General features: G+C 34.6%; 1 protein-coding gene across 1 annotated transcript in view; it reads left to right on the forward strand.

Moving 5' to 3' along the window:
- The window catches only part of LOC115212842, a 23,031-nt gene extending 6,146 nt beyond the window's left edge, over positions 1-16,885 (forward strand). The window contains exon 2 of the mRNA XM_036503469.1: positions 16,784-16,885. Within this exon, the coding sequence (XP_036359362.1) occupies positions 16,784-16,885 (102 nt within the window). The remainder of the gene's footprint in view (positions 1-16,783) is intronic.
- Positions 16,886-17,500: the final 615 nt, after the last annotated feature.

A 17,500-nucleotide genomic window follows, 5' to 3' on the forward strand; every position in this document is an offset into this window, starting at 1 on the left:
GTTGTCCTCAATTGTATAACTTAAGGTTATGTCTCGATTACATTGTTTTGTTCTGGTTTCATAGTGAAAACAAATGCAGTACATGTAAATGAATACCGAATATCACGACCAGGTCGTGCTTGTAGACCAAAGTGTTTTGACTCTTAACACTAAATAGAAAGTGATGATAATATAACAGCATTTTAACTGTTGAATATGACTTGCTAAACAAGTAAAATGTCACTACAAACGACATTCATTTCTTTCCAGATGTATTCTCCACTCTTTTATTCGCGAGGTTCCAATATGAATTCTGCGACTATTTACCTCCCAACCGATGAAGAACCACCAGGAAAAACGTCGGACCCTCCTCTCTTTTGTCGGATTTTAGAGTATGAACTTTAAGGAATCTATACGTATAAATAATTGCCATTCTCTCTTGCTTTCTTGATTTTCCAGTTTTTCTGCTTAATTTACATACACACACGCACACAAACAATACACACAACACACACACAGAGCGCGCGCACAGACTCACTTCTATGTGACTACTTTATAAATATCTCGATGCCATTAATAACTGTGTGTTCATCTCTTTTTTGTTACACTTATCTACGTAAATACAAAAACTCACAACACAAATCTTTATGTACAGAACCAAATTCATTCACAAGTTATTGGCACATCGTGAGACAAAACAAGACCTTTGCCCAAATTGCCATGTACTGGGATTGAACCGATAACCACGTGGTTGAGAATCGGCCTTGTTAACAACATAGTCATTCCTGCCCTTGCTATAACCACGGATATATTTAATCATGGTATAATTATGTTTATATTTTATGCTATTCGTGAACATCTTTCGTTTTTAAAGATTTAAAATCTCCCTGTTTCCTTGTGTTTTATTCATGAAAAGCAATAAATGAAGAATTTAGGCAGTAAGATATTTTCTTTAAAGACATTTTCGAGTCTTTTTATTAAAATTTCATCATTAATGCAACCTAAAGAATATTACTGCATTAGTATTTCGATAATTAGTAAACATTACACACTTTTGTCGTATGAGTTCCTTACCCAATACTTTTATAATGAATGCCTGAATAATTAGCGCAGTACTTTAAAATTGATTGGAGACAATTATTTACAGAAACACATAAATGATAACAACGGTTGAAGAATTTTCAGGCGATAAATAGCCAGAGGCGAGATTGCCCGAAGCTGTTGTTACAAGACTTGATCGGAATGGTGATAATTTTCTATAAATAGAATCCAGTTGGAAGACGTTCCTTAAACAAGAGTATCGATCGTAGATTTTCTGAAATATTGATTTCTTAGAAAAATCAAGGCACGAACATGGAGTGTCGCCTGGTTGAGTGAGTCAGCGATGGAAGTGAAATAGATCAAAGCTAACACACAATCACGCATTACATGAAGCTTATGATTTGTTGTGAGGCACCTGAATATCTAAAATGGAAAACGGAGGTGATTTTTCATTCTGTGTGCAACAGAAATTGGAATGTCGGGCGTTCACGCTTTTCCTTGATGTATAAACTTGCTTCATCCCAAAACACAATCCATGTGGCAGTGTTTGGCACCTTCTTTGAGCCGAAATTAATTTCAATCAAGTGAAACTATAAACATAATTAGAAGAAAATTAATGAGTACTAATGAAAATAAATTGAAACTCAGCCAATCAGAGAGTTGTCGAATATATAACTGAGCAAATGTTTATGAACGCTCTGCCGGAAAGGAGTGCGTTTGATGTCTGAGAGTTACGGTTTCAATTTTATGTCACTTTCTCAGTGAAGTATTATCCACCCAAGGATGATAAGGTCACACAACTACCAAACATTCTCAGTTTGGAGAATTAAATTACTTCCCTAATTAGGAAAAGTAGAATAATGAAATTGTGAAATTTGCCAACGATGACTTGTTTCTGAAGCACATAGACATGTTCAGACTACCATACGGTGTACATGTAGGGGTGTATTTTTAATCGATAGAAATTATAACGCTGCTGGGAATTATTAATGGTAACGAAAATGAATCTCAAAATGTGGAAGGGAGAGAATTCGGGAGATATCAGTAGTTCAATACTTCACCGGATATATTGAAAGACAGAAACCTCTTATCGAATTTCTCAACATCATTATAATGGCAAAATTTTAACGTTATATACAATAGCCGTTCTTATTTCTTGGTAGTCTTCTGTACCATATATTTTTATGCGACTGGCTAATAATGTATCCGGAATTTACACCATTGCTTTCAAAAAAACAAACTCATTTCTTCGCCATAACTTCAATTAATTTTGGATAATTGGAATGTTAAGAGTCATGTCCCTTACTTCTTTTGACAGCAGTTTTCTTTAACACCGGGTAATTTTCTCTCTGTTACAGTTAAGATATCAATGTATTAAAACTGCTTGACTCGTCACCAGGAGCACGATACACAGCACTTAACTATTTTCTTCACACGGAAGGCAACTTTAATTTTTTTTTCTAATTTAATACTTGGAATTTTTTGAATAGTCAGTGAATTATAGTCACATTAAAATTATATCTATTGACTGTCCTTAAGTATTATCAGCGTTCAGGAGATGATCCTCATATCGGAAAATTTCTCCATAATCATCAGCCTTCACACAGCCTTTTCTTCGCTGTATAAATCCAATTAATTTGTGCCATCTGAATGTCTGTGGTATCTTTTCGTTGTTTCTTTTGAGAACAAAATTTAATAATGCTAATGTGTTTTCTTTCATTATAGCTATGATTTCAATTCATTCACAGTTTGACCCGCATCCTACACTAACAGAGCAGACATAATCGTCTGGGGTTGATGACTGAAACCAGCTGCCCAACAGATGTCAAAGTATTAAAGGTTACAGAAAATAACCCCCGCCCATGTTCAAGAAATTAGGAATTTGTTCTTCAGTTATTTCCACCCGGACAATATAGTTTTAAATTTCTACCAGTAATTATTGGAAGAGTTGGTTTTGAGTCTAACTGCTTTGATGCAAATCTTTGGAATTGAGGCTTTTACAAAATCCGACAGAACTCCCCAACTCAGAAAATTAGAATTATCAAAAGTAGAGACAAAATATGCGAAACATTCGATAAATTTAGCATATATTAAGATCCACATAAGCAATGACATTTTTGTCTCTGTATGCGTGTGCACATACATATGCATATGTATGTATACTCTCATACATCTGCACATGTATACATACACACAGATATTTAAGTGTTTATGTATATGTACGCATGTGTTTGTGTGTGTGTGCTTGTGCTTGTGTGTTCATATGATGTTTATGCAATCGTAATTTACTTCACGAAACTATTTCCTCCATATGCTGTTACTCGTGTTACAACAATAAATAAAAACATAACATAAATATGAAGTGTTAGTATTGATAAATAATGGGAAATATATCAATAAAGTTAACATCAATGCGCAACACTTTATCTTCCACATTATTTATACGTGCTCGAAATACAGACACAGACTCTAACTGAGATTAATAAATAGAGAATGCAGACATGTTTCCATGTTTTCTTAATTATTGAAATACGCAAAATAATTTCATAGAAAATAAATTAGTAACGAAAAGTAATATAATTTTAAAATTAAACAAAATTCTAGTTAATAATTATATAGTTTTTAATGAAACTATATATTTTAACTTTGAAATTTCAATGTAGTTTAAAGATCTCCCAATACATTACGGAACAACAGCAGTGTAATTTATTAGACGAAACTGAATATCAATTTATGTTGACATTCCTGAATGTATTTCAATTTTCATATTTCTTAAAACATCCGAACTAATATCCCATACATTGATTAATATAATTTTGGAAAATATTTCTATGCATAAGTAATAACGTGTGTCTCTTTTTTACATTATTTAATTGACAAAATACGACTGTTGCTAAAGTTTGATATATATTTCATTAATAATCGATCTTAGTTTTAGAAGTTGTTTCAGAAACGATATTACTTTTATTAATCAGACATATTAAACATAACGGACGGATAAGATACTGATTTTCGTGGTCGTGGGAAAGGTATCCAAAAGATATATTGGGTTAGTACATCAGATATGATGGCGACTAAAGGGGGATATTAATTGGAACAAACGGTTTAAAGGATAAAATTATTTGCTTTCGACAGCAACGTAGTTGTTGTGATAAAAATGCTAAACAAAATATTGTCAAGCAGTTTTTTTTTGTGATAAATGGTTTTCTCATAATGGTATAAATAGCATATTAACACTAAAGAATTAGGAAATGTGAACATTTTTTTTATTCAGAGTAACTTGAAGATTTTTTCTGTGGGTAATAAATGTAAATAAAAAAAAAACACAATAGATTATCTATAATGGAAGATAAAACGCTTGAAAATAAGTTGAAATATTTGAGAGAAAGCAACACATGTAAGATGTATAATGCGATTTATGATTGCTGCTAGTAGGAGGCGAAGAAGATAATGATAATGATAGATGGCCACAGAAGAGAAATGATTGCACAGACGACAAAGCATCGTCTTTAATTCATTATCTTATTATTATTATGAAAGGGAAATATCCGTTGTTGGGGGAAGAAAAGGAAACCATGATCCATGTGAGGACCCCAAAGTGATGTGACCTCTGTGGAAGCAGACCGTCGAAAAGTTGTTTTTGCGGGTAGATTCGTCAATCGCGAATTTTATGGAGAGGAGGATATTGGACTATATGCATGGTGATTAGGGTTAACTATGAGTACTGTAAGCTACCCGATAAAAAGTCTGAAGCAAAAAGAAAAGATAGAGAAAAGGAAGGATGTACAGGAAGAGGTAGAGAGGGATATGAGAAGTATATTTAAACTGTTATCGTTTTAAAACAGAATGAAATGTGTGAATGAAAGGTGTAGAGGAGAGAAAGACTTATAAATACACACAGTGCTTATCTATGCTAAAATTGATTAAAATTAATATTAGTCACCCTTTAACATTATCTTTCCTCAGAATTAAATCTTGTTAATGTTATCGGCATTGAATATATCATAATTAACTTAATTATTTTCCCAGAAATCCTAAGTTTAGATCGAGGTAGCAAGACTGAGAGGTGAGAAAAATTTTAAGGAAATAAAAGACAGTTTAAGAAGTTAAAATTTCAAACTCACACCGTTTCTATGATCACTTGGGATCAGTTCGTTTAAATAGGAAACTAATATGGGTACCACTAATAGTAATTTCTCTATCAATTCGAGTTAGGTGGACAATACTCGGAAACTAATTTGTTGAAGTGATGGCAAGTGAATAACCAAGAAATAAGAACGTTTTTCTACTTAAAAATGACTAATTAGAAAATAGATAATTAACAACGAGGAGCAGAACAAATTTTACGATTGGTATAAAATGTAGTGGAGATGCGGGTGAGAAAGAGGGGGAGAGGAGGAAGAGAAAACCGGCAGTGTTGCAGAACAATGCCAATCTGACGTGATGTGAGTATAGCATGAATGTTTTCCGAATTCTGCCGAAACCATCATTCTATTCTTGACAGCTACGTTTGTCTTCAGCCATTGAAAGGAGTTTCTACATGGTCACTGAATCTGCTAAAAATATCAGGTAAATCTCACTGACATCATAACTTAATGTCTTACAAAGGAAGAACACAATAGGTACGTCAATCCTTCATGTACTGTCTGAGATGGGGCTGCCATGGTTGAAACGTCTTGAACCCTATTTTCTGTTGTACAAGTCTTGGTCTCAAATCAAACAATAACACCAAATGGAATTAATTATTAGTCTTTGCGGATTTTGCGAGTTGGAAACAGAAACGAAAAAGAAAATATCCATCTGTTTCTCAACGTTATTCATTACGAATGGATAAGAGTGGATGAAAATTCAAAGTCGTGGATTTGTGGTTGAAATAATAGAACCACATCACATTAAATATGGCGTATGTTCAGTAAGAAAATAAAGGCGCAACATGAAAGAATGATAAGAAATGCTGTAAGGAGCAGATGGGCCATAAGCATCGATATTGTGAGCAGACATTAGAAATAAAGATTCACTTAGAAATATGAGGTGCACAGATATTATTGCTGTAAAATGCAGTGCTACACCACGCGCATTCAAATCCAATCAGACAAAACATTTTACAACACTGCGGAACACTATTAGAATAGCATCAAACGAAAATTGTCTCTGCCGCTAATTAAAGACAAATATGAAAACACGAAAATCGCCATTAATAAGTTCAGCAAATAAACAGCTCTCAGTCATCCATTCATGAATATTTTGTCAACCTCCTCTGTTACGTCAATGTGGTTTACGGAGCAAGTTAGATAGTGCAGAGAATATAAAACGTCCAAATTGTCAAAGAGCGCCACTTGAAACTACCCACTCTATACCTGAATGTACCTTCTTCAGTGTCTATCATTGGTGTACTCCATGCCACCACTTCCAACAACGCCCTCTTTTAATCAGATATTACGACTCGATTTATTCCTAATACATCCCAATCATTATACTAACATTCTTTGGTGAGACCATCTCAATTGTGTCTATTTTATCTGCAGCCCCAACGCAATAAACTCAAATACTACTCATATCAGTAAAACATTTCAGCATCGTACATTCTCTAAGTATAAGCAACGTCATTGGATGTGGTGGCAAAGAGGAGAGTGATGTAAAGAAGGAAAAGAGAGACAAAAGCAACTTCTGAAGCACACCGGAGTTGATTGAAAGTAAGATAGAGATATCTCCCTCAACACATGTTGTGTGCGCTAGATCTGGGGAGCAACTACTAAGGCAAGACATGAAACATCACTGGGCAGGCAGTTTTGATAAGAGATCCGAGGGTTACCAGCTTGATTGCGTAGAAGGTACATATGAAGGATATTGCGCCATGGTACTTTTTGTGGAGTTGAGGTCATGTTTGCCGAGCCATTGTTGATTAGGAGCAGATACTTGTAATATTTTTGGCTTTTAGACTGTTTTGTTGAAGTCAAGTCACTACCTATTAAGAAAACTACTTCCATTTGCAGTTGAGTTACCTTTCGTTTCAATTAAAAATCCATCTTTACAAACAGCAACAGCTTCATATTCAAGTTCCTTCCTTTCATTGCCTTCTGCTAAATCAGATTCTTCCAACAATTTTCAATTTTACATTTCCATTATCCATTCTTCTTCGTTCAAGTCTTTTCCGCTTACTAACCCATATCTTTCCACTTCTATTAACATTTCATTCAATTTTTAAAACAAAAAACATATTATCAATAATAACACCTTGTTTTTCAGGTATGTTTGTTTGCTTTCCTATGAAGTTCAATTAATATTTGTTTCAATCGGAATTTCTTTATGGTTCCTCACGAATGCTTCATTGTTTTGCGTCTTCACACTGTGTGCTATTAATATATTGGTCGTCACCAGCTCAAACTTTAGAAAACAACAACAACATGCACTAAATGATCAACATACACGAAATACAGCATGAATGCTAAAAAATTATCTTTAATGATGATGAAGAATGCGAACATCTGTAATAAAACAAAAGAAATATATATATTAAAAATAAATGACGAAAATTATATTTTGTGGTTGTTGATTATCCTATAAACCTCTCTCATACATATTAGACACATACATTCATACACTATTTTATACATACATACACACATGCATACATACACACATACGTATGTACATACATACATACATACATACATACATACATACATTATACATACATATATACATACATACATACATACATACATTATACATACATACATTCATACATACATACATACATACATATACATATACATACATACATACATACATACATACATACATACATACATACATACATACATACATATATTATACATACATTCATATATACATACATACATACATACATACATATACATACATACATGATGGCTAGAAACTCCAGTTCGAGAATTGCCATCCCTGATCGAAAGTCCCTGACGAGCCATTTTTGTGACAGGTCATTCTTGAAACGAACGCCTGTGCAATGATGATTTTTTATAGTGGAGAAAGGATTTGCACAAATCGAATCCCACTCTCTGATCATGGAGAAAATAAACCCGAAAAGAAGAACTAGTCTATGTCATCGAAAATTGTCAGTGTGGCAGATTTTCTCTCACGCTTTCCCTCTCATAGAGACATGTTGTGACAATAACAGAGAGCCTCCTGCTCCCAGTGGACCAACCGCGCCTGGACACCAGCCCAGCTATTTCCACGTACGCGAACATATATACATGCATACATACAAGTCTCTCATTCTCCCTCTCTCTCTCTCTCTCTCTACATATATATATAAATATGTATATATATATATATATATATATATATATATGTATATATACATATATATATATATATATTATATATATATATATATATATATATATATATGTATATATATATATATATATATATATATATATATATATAATATATATATGATATATACATATACATATATATATATATATATATAATATATATATATATATATATATATATATTATATATATATATATATATATCACAATGGACGGACGCTAGTCATATCGGCTCCACGTAAGTTGGCCACTTTTACATGTTTAAAACTCCTTGTTGTCAAATATTTTGTTTTAATCGTTGTGCAAGTTCATTCACTAAAAAACCTGAGAATTACTCACGTAGAATTCCGCCCCTGTATGTGCGAAATTACCAGAAACTTTCAAAACTTTCGTTGGTTTTTTTAGCCATTTTTCATTTTGAAAATGGCAACTAGAAACCACGTGGCTAGCCCGCCAGTCATGCAGAACAGTAGCGAAACACTATTGCTACCACTAGCTGCTAAACCTCGCAGCTTGAACACCGCTGTCACCACCATCACCACCACCAACAACAACAACAAAACTAGCGTCGCATTCACCAGCGCCGCGACCAAAGACATTAACTTAGATTTCCCCCCACTCCCTACACCACTTGTCGATGATAAAAGGACGAAGAAAGGGATTTCAAAAATGAATACAGACGAAAACATGAATGCCAGTACCACCACCATCACCACCACCAACAACAACAACGAAATGGGCACAAAGCCGCCTACCAATAACAACACCGCCAACACCAACACCACCACTACGACTTCAACTGCTACAACTAACCCTCCTGCTGCTAACACCGCCAATACCAACACCACTACCACGACTTCAACAGCTACAACTAACCCTTCTGCTTCTAACACCGTCAAATTTTAAACGAATTTTGCGGATGTGACAAAACAAAAAAGAACAATTGTAAAATTCACCACACAGGAAATAAACCGCACAAAAGCACTCTTCACCAAAGAAGGAGACAAATTGCACCTTCACATTCCACAACACATCGTGGAAAACACACAAAAAAAACAATAATTTATAAAGTAATAAACAAGAAAACAAGACGAACAGAAAATGTACCGCAGGAAAAAATCGAAAAATGCCTTCGTCCTGCATGGGACTCCAAGGAATATATCAGTTGGGGAAACAAATTTGGTACAGTCCAAGTACGTTTCCTCAACGAAAGTTTAGCAAAACGTTTTTCCACATTGGAGCTGCATTCGGACGACTTGGTAATGATACTAGTCTATTTAAACAAAAGGGTCACGAAAGTCCAAATAAAAAATATACCACTTGAAGTCGAAACACAATGGTTAGTCTCTGCCATCTGCTTTGAAATGACAGAGACAATGTCAGAGACAAACATCCTTGAAATCGCTGTTCTAGGAGAGAAAGACTATGTGGGAAAATCAATCGAATTCCTGCTTCAATTGGATGAAGCAGCAAGAGAGAAGATACCCACCCCTATAGAACTGCCAGGAGGCTACAAACTCTATGTAGTGGTAGAGGGCAGGCGACCACGCTGCTATTTGTGTGGAAGCCAAACACACTTGAAAAAGACGTGCCCAACCACTGCACACCAAGAGCAACAACAACCACTACCACAACCAAAGCACTCCGGAAAAAAAGCTCTACTACCCACACCACCATCAACACAGAAGACGACAAGAGAAGCACACCAAGCAAATCCGTCATCAACCAAAGATAGATAGATCGATCGATAGATAGATAGATAGATAGATAGATAGATAGATAGATAGATAGATAGATAGATAGATAGATGGATAGATAGATAGATAGATAGATAGATAGATAGATAGATAGATAGATAGATAGATAGATAGATAGATAGATAGATAGATAGATAGATGATAGATAGATAGTACTTTCTCTCGATGTTGAGATGTTATTGGTCGAAAATTGCAATCCGATGGTACAACGCGAAATTAGTTGAGTATTTCGGTTAATTATTAAGTTGCATTTCTATTATGCACCATTCCTCATTCATTTATTATCATTTACTTGACAACAAATGCACTTTATTGTTGTTATACAATCCTGGATTGACAGGTTTAAATATCATTAATTCTTTAATTAATTTATACTGGTTAATTACTGAGGCCTTCTGTTAGTACTTCTCTTTAAGCACACCGACGGCCAAGTAATCGCATGAAGGGTTACTGAATTGATTGCCTGTATTTAAAATATTTCTACTGATAATGTGTTCAAATGAGTGCGTGTATGTGTATGCGCGCACACACATACTTACACACATGTCGTTTATTTGTCTCAGTCATTAGACTGCGACCATGATGGTGTACCACCTTTAAGTGTTTATCCGCTTGAATCTACACCAATAATCTTTTTTTTAAGCCTAGGATTAATTCCAGCGAACATCTTCTTGCCAAAACGCTAAGTTAAGAGGACGTAAATGAAGCAACACTGGTTGTCAAGTGGTGCTGAGGACCAAAGCAGACACTCACACACATACACGACGGGCTTCTTTTTGTTTCCCTCAACCTAATCCACTCAGCCCAGGGATACTGTCCAGTGTGCCAGCAGCGAGACCGATCCAGGAATTAGGTGGATGAAAAGCAAGTTTCTTATCAGACGGACACGCCTACATCTTGCAGGGTTTATTGAAACTGAATTTTATTTTCGTTTGAAGATCGTATATATATGTGTGTGTGTGTGTGTGTGTGTGTGTGTGTTTGTGTATGTTTCCGTACTTATTAATACACAACATCTCACAATGTCGCAGCTTCCGATTTGTGGAACTTTTTCACAATGCATTGAAATGTTTTGTTTCATAGTTACAAAGTCACGTGTCATGAATGCTTTGAGAAAAATCATTGGAATCGATACCGTTTCAATGGAACTTTCAGGAACTTTGGTCTTCTGAATAGTAGTGTATTTTATGAAAAAGCTAATTCGATAAACAGTTGCAAAGACTATGAAATAAATCTAAATCATATTTTGATTGCCTTTCAACTGCTGGTTGCTGAATTATTGTCCAAAATAGAAAACCATACAATCTTAATTAATATCAGTATATAACAGAATATATTCAATTTATAATGAAATATCAGGCTCTCTCTTATATTTCCTTGTAATATACTCTTGAGATCACTTTTAAAAAGGGATTATTTTACGTTATTTATAGCTATTTATTCTTTCAATATTTTCCATTTCTTTCTATTTATTTCACTATTTAAACCGCCAGAAAATTGAAAATGTAAGTTTTGGCGAGCGTGAAGAATGAGTATAAGCAAAAATAGTGAAAGATGATTTACTTGGAATGAAAATTATGGCCAAGCCCATTCGTCGTTGGGGAGTTATAGATTGTCGTAATCTTATAAAGCGCTTGAAAATGGTATGAACCTTGGAATGTACACATAAACCACCAAAGTAACCTTTTCTATTCGTGTAAAAACAATTAACGCCTAAAACATACCCATTTCTTTGCCTTTCATCCTTTTGGGGTTGATAAATTAAGTACCAGTTACGCACTGGGGTCGATATAATCGCCTTAATCCGTTTATCTGTCCTTGTTTGTCCTCTCTGTGTTTAGCCCCTTGTGGGTAGTAAAGAAATAGGTAATATGGGATCTATTTATAATACGTTTAACGTGCATAATATTCTCTTTACTCTTTTACTTGTTTCAGTCATTTGACTGCGGCCATGCTGGAGCACCGCTTTTAGTCGATCAAATCGACCCCGGAACTTATTCTTTGTAAGCCCAGTACTTATTCTATCGATCTCTTTTGCCGAACCGCTAAGTGGCGGGGACGTAGACACACCAGCATCGGTTGTCAAGCAATGCTAGGGGGACAAACACAGACACAGACACACACACACCACACACACACACACACACACACACATATATATATATATATATATATATATATATATATATACATATATAAAACAGGCTTCTTTCAGTTTCCGTCTACCAAATCCACTCACAAGGCATTGGTCGGCCCGGGGCTATGGCAGAAGACACTTGCCCAAGATGCCACGCAGTGGGACTGAACCCGCAACCATGTGGTTTGTTAGCAAGCTACTTACCACACAGCCACGCCTATATTGTGCAAGAAATTATTTTAGATTTCGCTTAAAATATATCTTTGCTATTGTTGTATGGTAACATATGTTTGTTATGTAAGGAAAATGCCATAAGCAAGGCATGAACACGGTCAATACATTGGTGTATACCAAATTTTTACAAGTTACGACCACCTGATTTATTTATGATATTCTGTTTTGTTGCTATTTCGAATTTCTGATCATGGTTTAAAAGAGGTTTGTGAGTCGATTTGAAAAGTTTTATTTGTTGTATAACAATTTTTATTCAAGCGAATACAAGTCAACGGATGTGTGTTTAACTAAGACAATTTTCAGCGAAAATGTTACAATGACCTGTAGATTCACAACCCGAATCAGAATTAAATAGTGCAAAATTACAACAGTTCATTAAATGTTTTTTCAGATTTGAGCGACTTTTTCTTTATTCACAAGAAATATGTATGATTCGCCGACTAAATTCTACTATGAGAAGATTAAGGAATAATGCTATTTTTCTATTAGATATTGTTTGCAGTGTAGTTCGTTTTTGAAAGAACAGGTGCGTGCAATTTCTGCGTAAGATACTTCGAAGATTATACACTGCTATAGTTTGGTCTGAAAACGATTCTCAACGTGGTCTATAATCAAATTGTTTCTTTGCTTCCTCTGACTTTTGCTTAGATATCACTGGCAAGAATCAAAGTGTTTGACACTTTAGGAAATAGAATACACCATTGTTTGTTTCCGTAGATTCAAACAAATCCCTGTCAAAACTAGTTTAGCGAGATTCCATACTGAGCGTATTGAGAACAATGGAAAGGAAGTCTCTGGTCCAGTGTCCTTATACAATAGGAAAGATGGCAGACGTGTTCGTAAATATTGATCTCATGTATTATTTGTACAGTTTGGTTACCGAGGAAGGAGAATGTTTTGCGTGCAGAGTTGCAGATAAAACAGGCAGTATTGTAGGTTCGTTGTTAGATTTATTGTTATTTACTGAAGGAAATTTAGCTGTAGAGTGACCTGTAGGAGAATTCTACGAGCGTTATAGGATTGGAAAGGGCCCAGCAGACACTCATAGCAATTTGAGTGAGATGGCATTCTACCTTTAATACTTTTGTTTGAAATCCGGTTTCTGATGTTTGAAAGAAAGTCAGAAAAATCGAAATAAATCGAAATAAGATTTATGAACTGCGAGATTAGACGCTATTCAGCGTAGTTTTAGTCACGTGTACGTAAAGGAGATACTATAAGTGTTGTTAGCACATTGACCCTTCCTTGTGGTCAGTTTGTATTTGTGAAGAAAACCACATGTATAAATCCACGCATTCTCATGCGTGGATGAATGAAGTCAAAGACGATGTCTTTCTTTTTTATGATATTTTAATTATACACAAAATGTGATCGTGTGTCGTGATGCCTCTTCGATTTGAATTTTGTAAGGTTTAAAAATCATCGATACGCAATTCAGATCGCTAGATTTGAGAAACTGACAATGTTGGTAGTACGGATTGTTGATGATGTTGGGGAGAAGAGTAACTCCATCAACATCTAAATGTTTAGGAGGTTATTTCAGATGGTGAAACTAGAATTGATTTTAATCTTTGGAATTTCCCTAACGCTGTTGTTCTGTTTTATGAAAGGCGTCAATACCATGTTCTAAATAAGAAATGTCTACTTTGCGTTCCATTTTTCGCCGTCTCTATTGTTTAGAATTGGTGATGGGCTTTTTCTTGTTTGGTGAGGGTAAGTTGTTACTGGAAGTTTCTCTCTAGTCTGATGCAATTTGACCATTGCTAAAATTGTTACTGGTTCTGCTTATTTTGTTGACTGTTTTACTACTTATTTTGGATTTCAATTCAGCTACCAATATTGTGCTAGTCTTTGGCGTGCTGCCACATTTAGCTGCTTAATATCTAATTAGATTTATGTTGTATGTTAGGTTGGCCTGTTGCATTTCTATTTGTTGCTCCTTTTTTATTTGATACTATCTTTCATCTTTGTAATTATGGTTGTATTCTCATGTTGATTATCGGGATATGTATTTTCGTTAAATGTGTGTTGAGCTAAATCTATATTGTTGAATGTAGTCTCATTGGATTCTGGCAAATGTAATTCTATCATTCAGTGAAAATGGTTCTACTGGGATATTGTGGTAGTTTATTTCCATGCAAGTATATATATTTTTTCCCATTGATCTACGAGCGTGTTGAGAGGTTGATAGCCAGGTGATTGGAGAAGAATTGGTAAATTGTTGTTTGCGGTATGTTTCAGTAGTCAAATGAGGTGGGGTGGGTGGGGTGGATGAAAAGGAAGGAGAAAAAAATGAAAGGAATTATTGGAGTTCACATAGTCTTTAGAAATTATTGACGTTAACGTAGTTTATTGTTGTTGGGGGGGAGTGGGTTTAGGTTGGAAATGGAATTTGGTTTTGATCTTATTGGAACCCATCCAGTGTTATATGAATTAAGTTTTATAACAAGACGTGTCGTGCGTATTGAAGTATTTCCCTTGTGATACTGTGTGAGTATGTGTTGCGATAATTTAGTTTAAAAAGTGTTCACTATCGGAAAGAGAGTGAAGACGATGCTGGTTTAATAGGTTTATTCTGTTAATGTGTTCCCGTTTACTTTATTTATTCAGACTGTTTATAAATCGAGTATATTTTCGATACCTATTAGACTCTAATACATGTCGAAAATATACTAATATTTAGAGTAAAAGTAACTTTCGTGATGTGCTGTATACTTTACTGCTTTCTGCTTGTTTGTTTCTTCTGTTATTGATAAATGAATGTTGTGTGTGATGTTGAATAATTTTCAATTCTATGAAAGTATGTTTTAGACGTTTTTTTTATTGTATCGTAATAGATTTAATTCAATGGTGGGTTATACAGTGGATTCCGTTGGTTGTAGGTGAGTATTTTGTGATTGTGTTGTTTACATTTAGTATATTACTTGTGTTTGTTGTTACTATGTTCGCGTTGGTATATCTAGGGAATCTAATGGACGATAATGGTAGTACATCCAGATGATTTTAGTTTATTTATTCTTGTGATTCTCGAGAATATTTAAACCTGTTTTCGTGGTGTTTTAAAACTGAACTTACAATCTCCTTTTAGAATTTATTTCTTCCTATATTAAAGTGTCCTTGTTTTATATCATAATCGTTAAACGACAACATCGGTGGTTATAGTTTTCCCATAGGTCAGTTAATGTCTAAATATATTCTGATGTGCAAAGTCCCAGTTGAGTATCTTTACCTCGGTGAGGAACAAATGCTACAATAGACTTGGTTCAAAATGTAACGATGTTTTGCATTTTCGCCGATATCTGTTTTCTTCATTGATATATTCTGGTGAATCATATAAATCGCCACATTTAAAAACATGTATTTAAACATACATAGGTTCATACAGGCATGTCTACATCTATTCATAGAGATGAAGATCATGAATAGAGTTTCCAGTGACTAGGTCCCTTTGAAATTTTTGCTCAACTTGCACCGGATGTAGCGCTCTGGAATCGAACTTGAAACCATTCGGGCACAAGGTAATCGTTGTAATTACACATCCATTCTTTTATTTGTCAGTGTTTGTCATTTTTAACCATTAGCAAGACACATGTTATTACGCCGGTGGTGGGTGGTACCACTTTTCGCGATGGTACTTTAACAGCAATACATGGTCTTTTTTATCCCTCTGTAAGTTAGCATATCCCAAAGCGTGATCCCTTTGTTACTCCTTAAGACTTTCTCTGGTGTATGTTTATGGCACCTTTCTCTCGTTCTTTCATTCTGCTGCCAATGAAAGCTCCAACTTTGTCATGCATGTAGAACTATTCACTTGTGGCTACAACTGGAAAGTCAGAAACCACGTGATTAAATATTTCTTCCAAACCGGCAGAGATGAGCTAAACATGTTTATTATGCTGCATTGAATGCTTTTGCTCGTTTCCGGTCGTAAAGTTTTGCCTTATACCTAAAAAAACCCATTCTCTTGCAACTCCAATCCCTACACTGCCCAGCCATCGCCGAGATTTTCCTTCATCCCTGCTTTCAATTTTATCGTGTATTACCATAGTTTTCATATCGCATTCTCTAACATTATGTTCAGTTATTACTTTCTTAACAGAGTTATTATTTCTACATTCTCATCACAAGATTCATTTCACTCATATATTTACTGGTTTCCTTTAATCAAAAAGCAGTGGTTTATTTGATTTTGTCTTGCAGTTTTGTTTTGTTTTGTGGATGTGGTTGCATTAATTACCATTTTAGTTATACTAGACATCTTTGTGGTCCAGCACTGGATGTTCTATAATACGTTTTTTTCCTTCTAATTGCAGGAAACCTCTTCTCCTTCTATATTCTATAACTATAATCTTTCTCTTTCGGATTTTGGTAGCGTATTCGACATAAAATCTCTATTATCTTGTTTCCGAAGCTAGCCTTCGTAAAGCATTTCATGTTCACTATGATATATCATAACTGTAACCTGTAGCGATTATTATTGTCCTGTAGTTTTATTTTTCTGCTATTTACCTAATGTGTCTGTAATATTCTTTCCTGACTTTTCCTTTATATGTTTGCGTATTGTTCCATGGTTGAACTCATTAATGCATAAATATGTTTGCTTTGATATGCTTAGATATGCTTCTTTATCTAACGTAATATTAATTGGGTTAATAAATATTTCTCTTTCAAAATTTATCCTGCTACATTTTATAAACTAGAATTTCATATAAATTATTCCTTCAGTAAATCAGTGAATTTATTACTTATAATAATGTTTCCATTTATCTATCGTCTGCAGCATACAAAATGACGTCATTCACATTCAAACGACAGTTGATTATTTTTCGATACCATTTATTACTGAGTGCAGCTTACTTTAAATGTTTAAGGACGTTAACAGTTTCCAGAAAAGAAATGACAAGAGGGGGTTGGTTTAAAATGTTCTTTTTCTAATAGAAACGGTTAGAACATTTTTAATTCCCTCCACTTTGTGCTTCTGTGAAATTGGTTTCCTTTAAGTTATGCCATGTTTAAAAGCAATCAATCGA

Source organism: Octopus sinensis, linkage group LG6 (assembly GCF_006345805.1).
Source record: "Octopus sinensis linkage group LG6, ASM634580v1, whole genome shotgun sequence".
Taxonomy (NCBI): Eukaryota; Metazoa; Mollusca; class Cephalopoda; order Octopoda; family Octopodidae; genus Octopus; species Octopus sinensis.